Below are 18,188 nucleotides of genomic sequence, written 5' to 3' on the forward strand. Positions count from 1 at the left end.
GTGGGGAGTGGCAGCCTAGTGGTGAGGGCATAGAGCTTGGAATCCTGTGGTTCTGAGCTCGAGCACCACTCCCTCAGACTGCCACACTGGGTCTCTGAGCAAGACCCTTAACCTCACATTGCTCCCTGGGCACCCTGTGATGAAAGCCCACTGCTCCCCAAGTGGATGGTTCAATGCCGAGGTAACCCTCTCTAATGGGATATCAATAAAGTTCAAAATGTTTTTTTTTTATCATTATTATTTCTTCTGATAATACATTAAAAGGGAACAAAATAAAAAGTCCGGAAGCTTGAAGACCCAGAGAAGTAGGTTCTTTTTTATGGACAGGCCTTTCTCTTTTATTATACACAAGGGAAAATCACATTGGCTAAAATAACAGATGAAGATGGAGTAAGGAGTAAGAAGAGAGATTCTGAGTCCTGCTGCCCTGAGCTCTTCAATGAGAACCACATGTAGGGCAGAGGGAGGGGTGACGGGTGTGTTTAAGCGGGGGGAGTGTAAGGACAAAAGATCCGGCCCCCATGAGAAAAAGGAGCTACAGTCTTGTTGAGCTTTGCTGACATTCCCAACAAGCTCTGTTAGGGTTAGGACTGTGTGTGTGCTCAAGGATTTGCTCAACATATTCTCACATGCTCTAGTGCTGTTTTAATTTGGCACAACTTCAGGATAAAAACTAGTTTCGGGGGTTGATTTTAGAGGAACAGAGAGAGAGAGAGTAGTGATATCAGTGGCTGCTGTAATCACTTTTATTTCTCCCAGTGTGTGCCTACAAGGACAGGACAACTACAAGCAGGACAGAGGCAAACATGTCCAACGCTCTGTTGAGGAGGAACTCCAGTAAGCAGGGTTTGCAAAATCTGATAAGGTAAGGGATAAATCGGTCGCCTTTTCTGAAGCTACTGTAGTTTCTATTTGCTTAAAAAGGGAACACAGCAGCCAAGGTTAATATTCAAACCCCATACCTTTCAAAGAGTGAGTGAGCTACCAGGGGTAACTACTGTTCTCCCCAGTAGCTCAAGGCTTTTGGTTTAACAACACATTTTCTATAGTATTAGAAATATTTATCTCTGCCTTCCACCAGTTTTTTGTTTGGTGTTCTTTTTTTTTTCTTATTAAAAGTCTGTTTTCATGAAAAATTGATAATAGATTAATCTATTAATTCATAATAGAGGCATTGGGATTAGTGGACATTTTTTGGGTCACACAGGGTTTTAGGGGGGTTGGGGCACTTTTAATAATCTCCTTTAAATTTTATTTATAAAAGCAATTGGTTAATTTTGTGTTTAAACCTCTCTAAACATTGCACAAGCTTTTCAGTTAAAAAGAGTGAGGCAGAGCTGATGCCTGAGGCTTTTTTTGCTTGACTGAGGAGGGAAATGGTGTCACTAAGCAGTGTCAGAGGGGAAGGGTCACCTGAGTCCCTCCATTGTTTTTTGTGTGATCATGTTATGGAAACACGTCCTGTTATTCACAGTTGTTTTACCTCTCTTAATTTATTTCTGCTTTTGTTTGGTTTGATTCTGTTTTTGCAGATTAAGCACCGGTTTATTGTTTCCTGTGCTTCCTGAAAGCATAATCCAACACTTTCTCATGCTTACATCAGTTCAGTTAATCTGAACAGGGCATAAATCCAAAAACTGTTACATCAACAGAGAAACTGTTCAAATTCTGGAAGTGACGTTTAATACAGATTCATTTAATCCAATTAATAGGATTACTGACACGTTTTATTTTTAGCTTTAGTTTTATTTTATTAAACTTTACACTCCTGTTGGAAAGGAGCTGTCTACTAAATGTCTCTACAATGTGATTGATTGTTAACCTACTTAAATCTTTTTAACTCTATTACAATCTCTTTATGCTAATTTAATCTGAATTAAAAACCTAATTTACTCACCACTGAAGTGTGCACAGACTATCCAGACTTGTAACAGGATGTGATATTCAGGTCTGAAACAACTCAGAACACTGTCATGGATTATATACATTTTCCAATTCAACTCCTGGAAAGCTCTACTGTATAATGAAAAAAATATTTAAGCAGCTATAAATAATCTGAGGTAATCAGGTAATATTGAGACTGTTAAAATTTCCACATTCCTCCAAATGTGCAAAGGCTCTTCATAGGGAATCTTCTGTAAGTTGATAGGGTTGCTCATTTTGAGGTAACATCCAACTCAATCACCATCAGTATGATAACAAGCTTTGCTCTCAACACACATTAATGCATCAAGTCTGACATTAGCTTCATATTCAGGTTTGAAATGTTTAAATGATTTTTACATATACAGTTTATCACATCTTAGACCAAAGGATCAATATACATTCAGAAGTTTTGCGTTGGCTTAATCATACCATACCCTTTTATTCTAAAAAAAATACGATCTCATACGATCAGATCTGACCAGGTCCTGCTGCTGTAGCAAAACATCCCCGAACCATCAAACTGGAGTATTACTCTAGAGAAATATATATTTTTACCTTCGTGTTTTTAAGATACTTCCAATGAAAGTTGATCTTGCACTGCCTCTTTCTAAATGCCGTAGAGGGGTGCCAACAGTAGAAAAACGTTAATTTAGTTCACATATTTCAGGGATTTGAAAGATTTTTTTTTCTCTTGGCTCCTCTCAATTAGCCCTGGGAGTAAATTATCTTTAAAAGTTCAGACCGAGGCATTTTGATGTTACATGGCACAGAGTATTCAAACATTCTTTGGGGTACTGTTCTTACTAGATTTGTTGGTGCATCAACAAGGTCAAGCCGCAGATCATTGTAGGTACAATGGTTAAGCCCAATGTAGACGAAGGAACAATAGTGGAAAGCAGACAGGTAGAAGAGGAGAGGAACAACCTGTGTCTGTTAAGCACAAATAACTGAACTCCAGTAAGTAGACATGTCACACATTTTATTTATTTCCACTTTAGTCAGTGAAATAAAAAACACATTAACATTTAGATTCAGACGACCTTATTACTTTGGCTAAAACGCTTGTTCTAAAGAAGCAGGGGGTAACATTGGAGTGAGTGGAGCTGAGACTAAGGAGAAATGGAGAAAAACAGAAGACAGAGAAAGAAATTTTTACTTTAGTTTAAAAACTGGATATTGGCCAGTTGTAACAAATATGATTTTACTCATCTGTTGACATGTGTTTTTTTTATGTTTGATATTAATATCAGTGTGATCATGAAATAGGTTGTGCTGTCATTTTGAGGAGCTTCATCACCAGTTAACCACACGCTCCAGCTGGCCACCCAAACATTGTTCTTGGGAAATTTCTTGATTATTCTCCCTCCAAAAAAATAAAAAAGTATGTTTTTCATTGTTGCCCTTCATACCAATGTCATAATGAATAGCCCTTACCTCTTATTTCTCAGCAGATGTCACAGTACACAGGCTGTTATCTCATAATTGGTCCATAATAACTGGGAAGTCATACGGAAACAGGCAGATTATTGGCAGACATTAAATATCAGGTTTGCAATTGCTGCCCTGTTAGTTCTTTAATAACTTGAACTGTCCAATGTTCTAGGGAAAAGATTGCAGATAATGAGCTGGTTAGAAGCAAATTTTTATAAACAGTCTTTAAAGTTTGCTTTTCATCTACATGATTCACCTGAGTGTCCTGAGTCTTTCTTTATCACTTGATCAAGGTAAAGTGAGTGGTACAAAGATTTTCCACTAATCATCTGAAATCAAGAAACTGTTAAGAAAAGGTCAGCTTAATTCTTTTATTAGGTTAACTTTAAGAATGTGTTAACTTTAGAGTGGTTTGATCATATTTGGTAAATTATGAACAATACAGTCTTACAGCAAACAACATCTAACACAGCCTTTCCCTAGCCTTCGTTTTGGTCTATTTCTTAGGAGTAGTTGCTGATTTACATGATTGTGACGGTCATGGTGTTAGCTCTAACCTCTTTCATTGCAACCTTATTAGAATTACAAAACACCACTTAATTTAATATATCCCCCTTTTCCATACTGTTTTCATAGTTTAGTTTTGAAAATAAATAGGCATCCTAATCATTTTCTTTTCCTCAATATTATTTAGAAATGTTTGAAATGTTTTGGAAAAATGTTTCTCATTCCTGTTTTCACTAAATCTAGGTTTTGTGGGCTTTTTTCTGTCCTCGGAGGTTTCCTGCTCCTAGAGATTTGAATTAGTAAAATATCATATCATGAGCCTCTTTCCCACTTTTTTCAAACATGGGTCTAAAAATCGGCATTTGGCTCCCTTGCTCCCAGCTAGCAAGCTGCAAGGTCTCTGTGCCCCTGCCACGGCATGTCTGGTGACATCATCAACGCTAACACCGTGTGATGGCAGTGCGACAGAAATCAGGAAAGTAAACAATGGAGAGCAACATGTAAGGAAACTAGGACATAGCAATAGTACTGTATTGTTTCACCCTATTATCTGTCCTAATCTCTCTCACCAGTGTTGCTCCATGTTTTACGACTCTAAACAGAGTTGTTTTGGCTTGTTAGATCAGAAGCGAATGGCGGGTTGTGTTGACGTTATTACTTTGTAATCAGTGGTATCAGATAATTTAGTGGCATGCCAATCAGAATCAAGGCAATTTTAATGAGGGTCGCTTGCCGAGTCCTTTGACCTGGGTAGACACGCATCAGTGAGCTGTTCCCACTGCCACTAAAAGCTGATTGTTCCCTGGTTTAAACTGTTTTTTGGCCAGAGGGAACTGAGTGATAGAGAACCGTTGCTGAAGATCTTTTTTTTGCATCTGTCTAGGCTGAGGCTTTGTAATCTGTGAGTCACTATAAGAATATCAGGTGGCCCTGTAGATAACAGCTGGAGTTGCCCTATTTTTCTGACGTTGTTTATTTAGAAGATTGCCTCTAGTGTTCAGAGGGACAGACAGAAACCATGACATCGTACCAACTGCAGGAGGTGTCTTCATCCCACAGTTGTGTCATATAGTTTAATTTTATTTCTAAGTTGTCCAAACCATTTGTCATGTTCTCCCGTCTGGGAAATTCAGTTACACCATAACATTTTGGTCACGCTATAGATTCATCTGGTAATTTACAGATACCTCATTCATGGTTACTCTAGATAATAGGTTAATTGTTACTCTGGTTTTATAATGGTATAAAATCAGCGAGACCCTTTGTTTCTGGTATTTGATTCAAGCCTGAAGCCTCTAAGATTTCTAAAAGCCTTAGTTATTTTAAATGAAAATTAAAAACCTATTTTTTTAGAACAACCATATCCTGCAGGGGGAACCATGAGGAACAGGTTCAAAGAGGATTGGGCAGCCGTCAGAGGCAGGGTCCACCCAATCCATAATATGTGTCTGCATGTCTTTCATACAGTGGGAACTGATGGGTGGAAACAAAGAGATGCTGTTAAACATAAATGAGATAGAGCTCTAAGAACATTAAAATATGTTACAGACTTGTCGGTGGTTACAAGATATGCCTCATTTGTCACCTGTGGTTGACGTACAGCGTACTACCAAAATTCTTGGATCATATCACCAAATCAATGACTCGGGATGTTCTAATTACTGGATGTTTGCAAAGAAAGTTTAGGCTCTGGAAGCAGCACTGGAACCTGACTACAATATTACAGAGTCCCTTTGGGACAAATTAGAGCAAATGCTACATTTCATGTTTTCTCATGTGATTCCAAACTCTGTGAAAATAATTTACACAGTAGTTAAACTGCTATTGCTGGGACCAGGGCGTCATCAGGAACTTGGCCATACAATTCTTCATGTAGGTAATTGTTAAAATAGACAAACCCTTTTGGCAATATTTTGTTTACTAAATAAACTCAGGGTAAATTCTTGTCTAATCCCCTTTCTTAAAGGTATAGTGGAGATTTTCGAGAATTTTTGATAGGACCCGCCCTCTCTACTTAAAAAAAAAAATTCACATTCACAACCCTGTAACTGCTCAAAAGAGGGGGGCACAGGGGGCGAGCATGTAGGACGGCCTTAACTTAATTAGGATGACCAATTATTTTGATGATCCACCCAGAAAAAGAACATCCTCCTCTATACCTTTAAGTAAGAAAACGAAAACTCTTCATAATTTCAAAATTCCTTAGGATTTATAACATGGCCTTAAATGTTAACTAATTCTATTTTAGGAAGATTTTGATGTTGTTTCAGTTTCTCTCAGTAGTATTGCACCTAAAATGTGGTCAGAGACTCCTCTCAGACACAGCATGCTTTTATCAGAGGGGGTCACGGCAGGCATGCAGCAGACCTGATCTGTTTTTAATCCACTCTTTGTCAGACTGGCCTGGCCTGCAGCACAGATTGGGTAAAATTTGTGACCTCTGAAACCGGACCCATCGCTCATGTGTGGGTTTCAGTGTTTACAATCCAAAAGATAAGACTTTCAGGAATTCCTTTGGGGAGTTGGGCTGATGAATAACGAGAGCACAGGCTTCCCTCCTCTCTCCACAGGTTGTCTTTATTAAAATGATGAAGGAATTTCACAGGCCCCTTACTAAACAGCTTACAGTGCTTACTAAGTTTAACCTACGTTTTTTTCATTATCGTGATTTTTTTGCTCAATTTTCTAGATTGTTTTTTTCAGAGTGGGTCACTTTTTATTTGGTCATTTTTCACCTGATAATAATTAAATAAGGTGGAATAATTTAACATTCCATCTTCCTCCCGATGCCTATCTGAGGGGAGTAAATCTACATCAGCACAGAGCAGCTAGAAAAACATGAAAACAAGCAATTCTTTGTAGGGATCAGTTTCAAAGGGACTTAGTCACAGGATGTATTATTATTATGGTTTTAAATACCTAATTTGAGCTTCCTATATTTATAAAACCGGTTCTGTGTTTTCAGTTTGTGATTTGTTTTTATTGAGAAAACCCCCCATACTTATTTACCCTCTCTGAAGAAAAGCATAGATAGTAATGAAAAAAAACAAAAACATTGTGCTCTACTGACATTTATCTATTTATTTTTCATTGTTGTGTGGGAGGCTCCTCTCATATCTGCCTTTTCAAACAAAGTTAGAGATTAAAAAAACAGTAAAAGTTTAGTAATTTTGCCACGAGCAATGTATGATGTGATGACATTTTACCACAATCAGTGACACATGAAATAAAAAAAAATAAAAAAAAACAGTAGGAGAAAAGAGTGTGAGTTGTTGAGTAGTAAGAGACCTCAATGAAGTATTCAGAACCCACCTGTTATTTTTTTTTCTGCAGGAGGCATGACTCATTCTATCTCACTGTTCTGACTTGTTTGAACATAATAGTGACTTCATCTCCCTAATCTGTTCCCACCATACTAGTCTGCACTGCGGAGGCTGGAGGGCTTTCAGGCTGAATACTAACCATGTTATTATTGTATCATTCAGTCCAGTCATCCACCTGATGACAGCATGAGAGATTACAAAACAGCAGCTGAGGTATAACACTCTCAACCTTTTCCCGACTTCCTCTGATCCTTCTTCCTATTCTGCTCCAGTTAAACATGTGCAAACAGAGCAATGTGATGTTGCCTCAATGTTTGTTGTACCAGAAATCTACCAAGTAACCAGTTCGAACTCAAAAACTCACACAAGAAAAAAAACTTAAAAAGATGAAGAAAAAGATCAGAAGATCATAATTACATCCCCTGCTACCATGTTAGTTTCAGAGTTATCGAAGGAACAAAAGTATTTTCCTGCAATTTTAATTGTATTTGTTATTTTTTTTGGAAATACTGCTATTATGAAATGTTTCCTTTTCAATATTAGCTGAATATCGTATAGTTTTACACAATTTTATAATAGCAATGGTGGTGGGCCACATTAGAGATGACAACGACCAGGACTACAGAGGAGGTGGAGCAGGTGGAGCAGCTGGTGGACTGGTGCAGAGATAACAGCCTGATCCTGAATGTGGAAAAGGCGAAGGAGATCATCTTTGACTTTAGGAAGAACAGGCCTAACCATGCTCCACTGCTCATCGTGCACATCACAGACAACCTCACCTGGAATGTAAACACCACCTCCTCCTACGGAGGATGAGGAGAGCCCACCTGTCCCCACCCTCCTCGCTACCTTGTACAGAAGCTCCATAGAGAGCGTTCTGACCAGCTGTCTCGCTGTGTGGTGTGGAGGCTGCAGCGCCTCAGACTGGAAGAAGGTGAGGAGAGTGGTGAGAACAGCAGAGAAGATCATCAGGGCTCCTCTTCCCTCCATTAAAGACATTTCATCCCAGCGTTGCGTGTCCCGAGCAAGTAACATCATCAATGACCCCTCACACCCCCACCATGGACTGTTCTCCCAGCTGCCCTCTGGGAAGAGACTTCACAGCTTTCGATGCAGGTCCAGCAGGGTCTGCCATCAAACTGCTTAACTGTTGAAAAAAACTCAATCATGTCACAGATTCTTCATCTCACTGATAACACAAAACCAAAAAATACTGCATATTTGCACCATAGATATTAATGCTCTGAACTTCCATATCAATGCAGTTTTTGCACCATGTTTTTTCTTCCACACTGTTTACATTTGATCACTGCTGCACATTATTAAATGGAAATGTTCATTTACTGTCTGAAAAGCTGTACTTAACTAAATTTTGTTTGGTATACACTCCATCCATCCATCCATCCATCCATCCATCCATCCATCCATCCATCCATCCATCCATCCATCCATCCATCCATCCATCCATCCATCCATCCATCCATCCATCCATCCATCCATCCATCCATCCATCCATCCATCCATCCATCCATCCATCCATCCATCCATCCTCCATCACTCTTATTCCAAGGTCGCGAGGGGTGCTGGTGCTATCTCCAGCTGTCAATGGCCGAGAGGCGGGGTACACCCTGGACAGGTCCCCAGTCCACCGCAGGGCAACACAGAGACAAACAGAACAAACAACTATTCACACACACACTCACACCTAAGGAGAATTTAGAGAAGCCAATTGACCTAACAGTCATCTTTTTGGACTGTGGAAGGAAGCCGGGAGTACCCGGAGAGAACCCACGCATGCTCATGCATGCTCAGGGAGAACATGCAAACTCCACGCAGAAATACCCCGGGTCTGGAATCGGACCTTTAACCTCGCTGCAAGGGAGCAGTGCTACCCACTGCGCCACTGAGCAGCCCACTGTTATGCACTCTGTGTATACAAAAAGTCTAAGTCAATGCAGCTGCTGTTCTTTGTAAGTACCTTGAGATGTAACATAAAAAAAATTTAAAACAGAAACTGAATTTCTTCTAGGAATTTTGAGTCATTAAACTTCATCCACTGTTTAACATAAATCATTGTTCCTAAACTGCTTCTGACCTCCAGTGCTTAAGGGAACCTTGTCAGCCATTGTATTATGAGACAGCGTGTCTGTTCTCGCTTCAAGTGTCAGTTTACAGGCGACCAACAGAAGAACGGAGAAAAGCTCCTTGCTGGGAGAAACAGTTTGTTTTAGGCCTTTGCAACATTGTGTCCCTACAGATGAGTTCTTTCTGCTGAGCAGGCTTTTATTTATCTGTGTGTATGTATTACAAATATAAATGCTGTAATTCAATATTGGGAACTTGTCAAACTTGCCACAAAATAATTTTTCTTTTTTGAGTGATCTCAAAGGGATCTTTAAGCTAATGCCACAGCTAAACAACAGAACAAATGGTAGCAGCAGATAAGAGATTTTAAATATGTTTCAGTCAAATGTAAGAACATACTTGTTTATTATTGTAGAGGACCTTTTTTCCGTTTCCATTTTTGATCAGTTAATAGTAAAACAGTGAAGTAAGAATCAACTTTTGCCAAATATTTTACAGAACCCACAAAATAATTTTATAATATAGTAATATTTTCTAACTCGTGGCTCTCATTTGAACTTATTTGCACTGGAAAAACGATCTAGAAATAAGTGAAAATGTTTTAAATTACCGGTATTTACCCTTAATTTGAGTAGGTAAATAAGATAGTTTGCAAATGGAATGAGTATTTTTACTCTTAAAATAGGATATTTAGATAACATGCACTTGAAATAAGACAATGCAATTGTGTTTTCTTATTTTAAGTGTAAATTGTCTTGTTCCATTGGCAAGGTGTCTCTTTACCTCCTCAATCCAAGAACAAAAGCACTTATTTTAAGAAAAAAGGACTTATCTAGATTTCAATTTTTTCTTAATGTGTCAGTGACTGAACTGCTGTGGCATTGTTGCTTCCTGCTGTTCTTTCTCACCCTTTATAAACTCTGTCATCTATCTGTTCACACTGTTGACACTACAAGCTAGGGTGCTAGGGTGCAAAGGGTGATACTGGGTACTAGGTACTAGGTGAAGCAAAGCAAAATAATATCGTGCAGTGCAGACTGTTAATGTCTTTTGACCTTTCCAAATATACATTTTTGTAAATTGAATTAATATCATTGACATTGAAATTGGCTTTAAGGAGCTCTCTCTCTCTCTCTCTTTTTTTTTTTACTCTTTGATGTATGCAAATCAAGCAATGTGCTTCTCTACCTTTTTTCTGACATGTTTGAACTCTAAATTTTCACCGGTTGTAAAACTGTAAAAAGAATTTCAATCTCACATTTATGATATTTATTTTAATATGACACATTTTACTCAGATTTAAAGGCATATGTAAAATATATATGTTAAGTTGATTTGGACTCTCTTTGATGAACTGATTTTGTACTCCTGTGTCTATGAATATATGTTATGTTAATATATGTTGATCCCAATATAAATATGTTATTTATGCCTCTTGATAATAGATACAAGTTAGCTGTAGTGCTAACTCTGGCATATTTATATCGATGCTTTGAGTTGACATGTTGATAAATGTGCATTGTCCTTATTCAAATCAATAAGTAAACATAAATAAAAATAAAATGTATGTAAATCGAAAAATGTATACCTGCATTTATTTTTCTAAATGTTAGATTTATATCTGAATATATATCTCGTACAAATCTCTTGGTATCACAAAATGTAAACTTTGGTCCAAGATCAATAAGCTTAATATCCAAGAAAAGAAAGAGAAATAGATGAAGATAAATTAAGTACAGCTCGACTCATTTCAGTAATAATTATACTTTTTTTTCCCAGACTCACTGCTCAGAGGAGTATTGAGGATGCTGAAGAGGTGGAACGGGAACGTCGCCGAAAAGCTCGAGAATCTTTACGCCGAAGGAACAGCAGCTCAATACCCGAAGACTCATCTCCAGAGAATGAGGCACCAGAGGAGAGGAACATGTGAGTATGCATAAGGGCTGTCCTCATCTTCAGCTTTTTAATGAAACTAGAAATGGGTTTGTCTTCAATTTTGCTGGATAAACAAGACTTGATTGCAGACTTCCTTACTTACTTAATGTCCTTGTTGTAGGGTTTTTGTGTACACTAGAAATAATCAATTAATTAATTATTAAAATACAACTTTAAAATATTATTATGATCTAGTCTTGACCAAAAAAATAAATAAATGTATCATTAAGTACAAAATTCCAACATGCACTGAAATTAATTTATTTCCTGTTTGCTTTGCACATAAATTTATGATGCCTTTACAGCTGGATTACTCTAGACCTGATCTGAGTTTTCTGTTTGAGTAAAAGATTTTTGATGGCAGTTGGTTTGGTGTTCAAACTATTATTGTGACCTTAACAATAAATAAAAATTATCTTATTACTATTGTAGTAATTGTCAAACTTGTCTTGTAACAACATATCCCTCTATACATAACAATAAGTAACATAACCGCCAGTTTTTCCTGATGCTTTCCTTTCAAAAGAAGTTCTTAACCTGCAGTTATGAAGTCTATATTTCATCACTATCATAATTCCGAGGTGCTTGGGTCTTGATTTTATTTACCGTAAACATTTCTACTACCTGTTTCTAATTTTCCTATTTAGGTCTTGTTTTCTTGCATTTTAGCTTTTTATTATTAGGTATTTTTCCAATAATTTCCCTTTTTGTTTTAACACTTTTTAGTGCTTAATACTGATAATCCTCTGCTAGGAGACAAGGTTGAATCAAAGCAGACATCTGTGACTTTATTTTGCATTGACCCATGTTAGCTTATTTGCCGTCTTTTACTGATGACATACATTGTAAGGACAGAAAACCTCACTGAGAGAAGCAGGAAATGATTTCCCTTCAAATCCCCATCCTGTGATGATCTGATGTTGAACCCAAGGCTCTTTTGTCATTACAAAGCATGCAGAGAATGTCTCCAAGGTAAAGGATCACCATGCCTCAGTCTGTGGTGTGGAAGCAGACTTGTAATTAAGGCCTGTAAATTATTGCTTACCACTCTAACACCTCGTCCATCTCATCTGTGTCTCAGCTAGTCTGAGGCTGTGATTCAACATTAAGTCACTTCCAGAACTTTTGACTAGATGCAGCAGCGATCCCTTTCAAATAAACATTTTAGGGAAGTTAAAGGATTTAGTAGTTTTGTAGCAGTTTAACACTAAGATCTTTTCTGTAGTGCATTACCTGGAATGCCCTCTGATGCAGAAGATCTTTTCCTTCCTAAACAATCACCTCAAGAACTGCTTTGTAAGCGTTTTTCCAGACACTAAAATAGAATCTCTAGTGTTTGTTTAGGGTTGTTATCTTAACCATGATCAGGCAGTGAGTTGGGGTTCCAATGGGTGATCAAGAGTTCTAATCATTTGTGGAATGCTGAGTGAATTCCTTCTGCCATCTCCCAGAGACACATAACACTGTTAACAGCACACTGGGGGAAACTCAAAGAGTCAAGTCTGATTAAAAGTGGAAATCATACACAGTACAAAAAAAGAGAGGAAACTTAAATAGCCATTTATTCATTTTAATCTAAACTATTTTACAGAAATGCATTTAAAAGATAACTTAATCTCATTTAAAGTGTACAAAACTCTGCACCAAATGTTGAATTGGAGCAGGTCGGAAAGTTCTCAGAAGCTAACATTAAAAACTTTTAGTCATTATAACATCATTCTGACATATCTGGGGAAATACTTATTTAATTTATTTTGATCCGGATTTTAACTGTAAACAGCTTCAGTAAGAAACTGGAGGTCTGTGTACCAGTATTCTCCATCTGGGTCAGCATATCCCAGCAGCAGCAGCTTCTTCAGCCAACTCTCCCCTCTTCTTCCTCCTCATCTTTATCATCTCTGATTTCTACATTCTTATCAATTAGAGCATTTTTTTTTTTTTTTTACAGATAAAGGTAATTGCTACAACCAATCGTGGATATTTTTAAAACAAAACTTTTGATGTTTGTTTACCTACTAAAAATATGTTTTTTTTTACCATTAATTTGCTCAATATTGATCATGCCATACAACTAATTCACACAGAAACACCAAACACAGAGTAAATCTTCTTTAATTGTTTAATCAATAAAGTCAGGCCTCCATAATCGGTTCCTCGAAATGCAATCATCCTACACCTTTGAAACCCAATCCGTCAATGAAAGGGAACTCTGCAGAAAACTAACTCACTTCCTGACTATACTGTAGATGTCTCTCAGATTTTCTAGCACCCAAAAGGAGACATTTGCAACAAGCTTTGCTTGGTGAATTAAACACAACTAAATAGTCATCATTTATGGCTGCGATTTCAGTTTATAAATACTTATTTGAAAGGTACATGATAATAAGTATGTCACCCAAATACTACAGTTAAAACAGTCTTGTCTCTATCTTCAGATATGAATTAAAACCCAGCAGTTTTCCATCTCTTGAGGAAGATGAGGGCTTTAGTGACTGGACTCAGCGCAAAGAGAAACAAAGACTGCAGCATCTTCAGGAGCTGAGCCTCAACGGCAAAGAGGAGGAAGCTGATGAAAATGTCTTTATAAAGAATAATGTAGTCAAAAAGCCTCCAGAGCCTTCCGTGCCTTACAATCGATTCCAAAGACGTCAGCAGGAGGAAAGTGACATCATCACAGCAAAGGTGGAGAGCAAGAAAGAACAAGAGGAAGAGGCCAAGAGAAGGAAAGAGAAGGAAGTTTTACCAAGAACAGTAAAGGAGATTCAAAGGCCAAATACAGAGGTAAGGCTTTTTTAAAATAAATACAGCAGCATTTTATTCATTCATTTCAATTTAGATCCTGTTGATACATCCCCTTTCATAACAACAATGATGTCACCGGATTGACTCACAAAGGGGTAAAAAGAAAGCAATTCACAAAATATTAATCAAAAAATTAAAACGGACAATAAAGGGAGATTTCCGTGATAAAGTGTGAAAAATCATGCCCTAACAGAAGTAATAGAACTAAGATTAAATTAAAAACCAATGTTGAAAAGAATCCTGTAAAGTATGGGTTGTATGAATGCCAGGGTTTTTTATTCCAGAAACTAGGGAGTGACTGTAAAAGCCCTATCTATCCCTGCAGTGCTTTAATTAGGCCTTCCACTTTACCAGGAGCATTTGGACAGACCTTCTCATTGCTCCATTTTAGTCAGTTTGGGAGTGCAAACCATGTTAATATCCTAAATACTCCAGTCCATGTTACAAGACATCCAGCAGAGTTCTTAATGAACTGCAGGTGAAGGAGAGACAATTGGTAACATTGATTTGTGGAGCTCATTAGATTTATTTATTTTTGTTGTTTTTTAGTTGATTTTTGGCAACAACAGCAAAATAAAATCAAAGAAAAGAGATTTTTTTCATTAACAGCTGAAGATGCTAAATTAAATGGCAGCAAAAGAAAGTGGCAAAGTGAGGAAAATGGGTCAGTATATAGCTGCCTAAACCTTTCTTAGTACAGCTACAGACGGAGATAAGGGTTGCAAAATGTCAAATATCATCATGATGATGATATTTGACATTTTGCTACCTTTAACTCTTGAAGAAATATTGTCTTAGATTCTAAAATACTATTTTTGGAAGAGTTAAATTATTAAAAACATTGATTCTCAATACTTGCTTAAGTACCCCAAATGAGCACCATGATCTGAAGGTCGACATCCATTCCCTCATGAGATCACAAAACCATCACCAGTTCTACACAGTTTTATATAATATGCAGTTCATAAAGCATTTTACATTTTTTAAGTTCATAAAAATGTATTACAGCACAGGCAAGTGGGCTTAAAGCTCTTTTTTTTTTTTTCAAATCCTAAGATTTATGAAATTTCTATAAGTTTAGCAAAGAAAATTAAGATGCATAGTCAGACATTATGTGTCTTTAGGCAAATTACTTTTTTCCCCTCTTTGCATCCATGAGTTATCTCCAAGTACTCTGGCTTTGTCCAACAGTTGAAAACCTGTCTGCTAGATTGTTAGCTGTCTCTAAATTGATCATTGTAAGGGTTTTTGTGCATGTTTGTTTGACCTTCATGTCTCATTGTTACCCTGTGATGAATTGGAAACCTGTCCAGAGGCACCAGTTGCCCATCATCCCTTAAAGTTAAGTGGGCATCAACAATGAATAACTTGTTGGATGGAATATTTCCAGAAAATTCAACTCATTCGAGTTATATCATTCAGAAACATAAAGAGAAGTGGAAAATAAAATGGACAATGTAAAGTCATTCATCTTCATATTAATATACTGAAGAATGTTAAGCAGACAACATTTCCTTAATAATACTCCCATGAAAGAAAATCTATTTTTTGGCAAACAGGCAGTGGAAAAGAAAGAAGCTAGAGTGTCCTACACATCGAAGGTTTTCCTTTGCCAAGAACCAAAACACAGGAGCCCCAGGAGTGTCACTACCAGTAAGGAAGTTACATCATCTGAGAACCAAATGAACAGATCCAGCAGGTGAGTGGTGTGAATTAGAAAATAATCTAAACAAATTCCAGTTTATCTATCCAGCATCTGAAAGAAACAGATGTTTCCTTTTCAAGCATGAGCAAAGCAGAACAATCTGCTAATATCATCACTCTGATCATCTACTGATTAATTTTGTATATACGTCAAAATCAGTAAAAATGTAAGACTATTTTATGACTACAAATGTCATATTCAGGAAAAAATGCAAGGGCTTATAACAAAGTCCCATGTGGTGTTTCATTGTCCAGAACCTAAATCAAGGTAATCTTTTCCTGTATGCAGAAAAACTGCAGAGTCAGAGGAAGCAAAGCCCTTCCTGGAAGCTGAGCAGCGACTGGAGAAAATCCGTCAGAGCTTGCAAGAAAAGGAAAGTCAGGAGCTGGAGCAAATAAGACACAGACAGATAGAGGCCGAGCAGGAGCTGGAGGAGCTGAAGAAGAGGAGGGAGGAGAGGCGCAGAGCTCGTGCAGAAGAGGAGCGCAAAAGGGAGGAAGAGGAGAGGCAACAGCTGGCTCTAGAGGAGGTGCTCATCCTGTTGCTCCAAAAGCAAAACTTTTTGAACTAAGGACTAGTTTACACAGATTTTATGTAGGTACACTCAAAGGTTGAACTATAGAATAGAACAGCATAGAATAGATTACAATAAAATAGAACAGGATAGTAAAGAATAGAACAGATAGAATAGATAGAATAAAATAGAAAAGATAAAATAGAATAGAACAGAATAGAATAGAATAGAATAGAATAGAATAGAATAGAATAGAATAGAATAGAATAGAATAGAATAGAATAGAATAGAATAGAATAGAGCAGAACAGAATAGAATTGAATAGAACCAAACAGAACAGAATAGAGTGGAATAAGTTATTGTACAGCAATGGGGAAAACTCTAATGTATGAGCGACAAAAAAAAAAAATAGAAGCAACAATATACTAGTAGAATTTTCCAAAAATAAATAAAGTAATTACAAAAAGGACATGCACAGATTAAACTGAATAAATGTGCAACATAGTGAGGCAACTGGTGAGCCATACAATTTGCATATCTAACCATAGTTGAGAAAAGAACAATCATTTACAGAACAAAAAGAAAAAAGTGTACAAATCATGGCATGAGTGCAAAAACACCTAGAAGGCTTCTTTATAACAGTGATGGTTAGAAAGATCAAACAGCTACAGTAAAGAAAGATCTGTGATAAACCTTGTTTGCATGTTTAGGTTGCAGAATCATTCACTGAATTCATTTTCTAAAAGGGAAGATATTTTTTCTGCAGCCCTTCTGTGTCCCACTGCCTTCACTGACTCAGTGGGACATCCTTGAAGAAAGGTGGACTTTATAATGAGTTTTTCTTTCATGCTGAATGGCTGCTACTGTAGAGCAGCAGTGTTATGCCTCCAGCCCTGTTTATTATTCAGGTGGATATATTTATCAAAGGAGGGTCGAGTAACCAAAAAATTGATTACATATTGGTACTTAAGTAAAAGTAAAAAGTGGCAGATCAAGAAATCATTAGATAAGAGTAAAAGGCCTTTGGTAAGTATGCTACTTAGATAATAACAACTCATTATAGCATCTGATTAGACACTACACTACTTTAATATTCATGTCATCTATAAATAATTGCGAAAAGATCATTTCTTAGAAAATACTTTTTAAGATATGAAAACACATAAAAAACATGAAAACACTACTTAGTATTATTGTAAAGGAATGTGGGAAAACCCAAATTCACTGATTTTGAGCCGTGCCTCAACATTTTTGGCGATTAAGTATATGTTAGAACAGTTAACAGAAGTTTATGTAAAAACAAGAAGTCCTTCTTTAATCAAGGTGTGTGATCAGCGCCTCTTTTGCTAAAACAAGTCCTTTCTTTATGCAATAACCTCACTTACAGTGGGTAGAGTATTTAGAAATTTTACTCAAATGAAACTAGCAATACTTTGTAATAATATTATTCAAGTAAAAGTAATAAGTACAGTCTGGTAAAACTACTCCTAAATGAACATTTTGTTGAAAAGGTTACTCAAGTAAAAGTAACTCAAAAAATAAAAGTAAAACAGTCTATTCATAAGTTTCCTAGATGTTCCACTGGAGTCACTGATGTGGGGGGCGAATCGGCACAAGAAAAAAAAAAAACACATATACATGAACATAAACAAAAAATAAATTAATCGAATAACAGATATAAGAGTTCTTCATTTTTTAAATATGCATTGAGATAGTTAGCTTCAGTTAAACGTTTGTTTTTTAAGGTCTGAAATGATCCATTCGGAAGTTGTAGGCCTTCTGTACCAAACTAGTAACTGTTAGTAATCAGCAACACTGCTTGATTTAAAATAACCCTTTTCGCACTACTACAACCTGCTATTTTGTCTTTTACACAACAAATTAAAATGATCTTTATGGTCCACTGGGAAATGACTTTTTTTTAGTAAGGTTATTTGCCCTTTTGGACATAAATAAAGAT

The 18,188-nt window shown here is 36.9% G+C and overlaps 1 protein-coding gene across 1 annotated transcript in view; it reads left to right on the plus strand.

The window, feature by feature from the left end:
* The first annotated feature begins 536 nt into the window (after positions 1-536).
* Positions 537-18,188, plus strand: part of lsp1a (lymphocyte specific protein 1 a) — a 38,512-nt gene continuing 20,860 nt past the window's right edge. Inside the window, exons 1-5 of the mRNA XM_038280514.1 lie at positions 537-865; positions 11,052-11,198; positions 13,643-13,988; positions 15,569-15,708; positions 16,003-16,243. Of these exons, the coding sequence (XP_038136442.1) occupies positions 807-865; positions 11,052-11,198; positions 13,643-13,988; positions 15,569-15,708; positions 16,003-16,243 (933 nt within the window). The 5' untranslated portion in view covers positions 537-806. The remainder of the gene's footprint in view (positions 866-11,051; positions 11,199-13,642; positions 13,989-15,568; positions 15,709-16,002; positions 16,244-18,188) is intronic.

Source organism: Cyprinodon tularosa, unplaced genomic scaffold, assembly GCF_016077235.1.
Source record: "Cyprinodon tularosa strain WSP-4 unplaced genomic scaffold, ASM1607723v1 ctg160, whole genome shotgun sequence".
In the NCBI taxonomy this organism is placed as follows: Eukaryota; Metazoa; Chordata; class Actinopteri; order Cyprinodontiformes; family Cyprinodontidae; genus Cyprinodon; species Cyprinodon tularosa.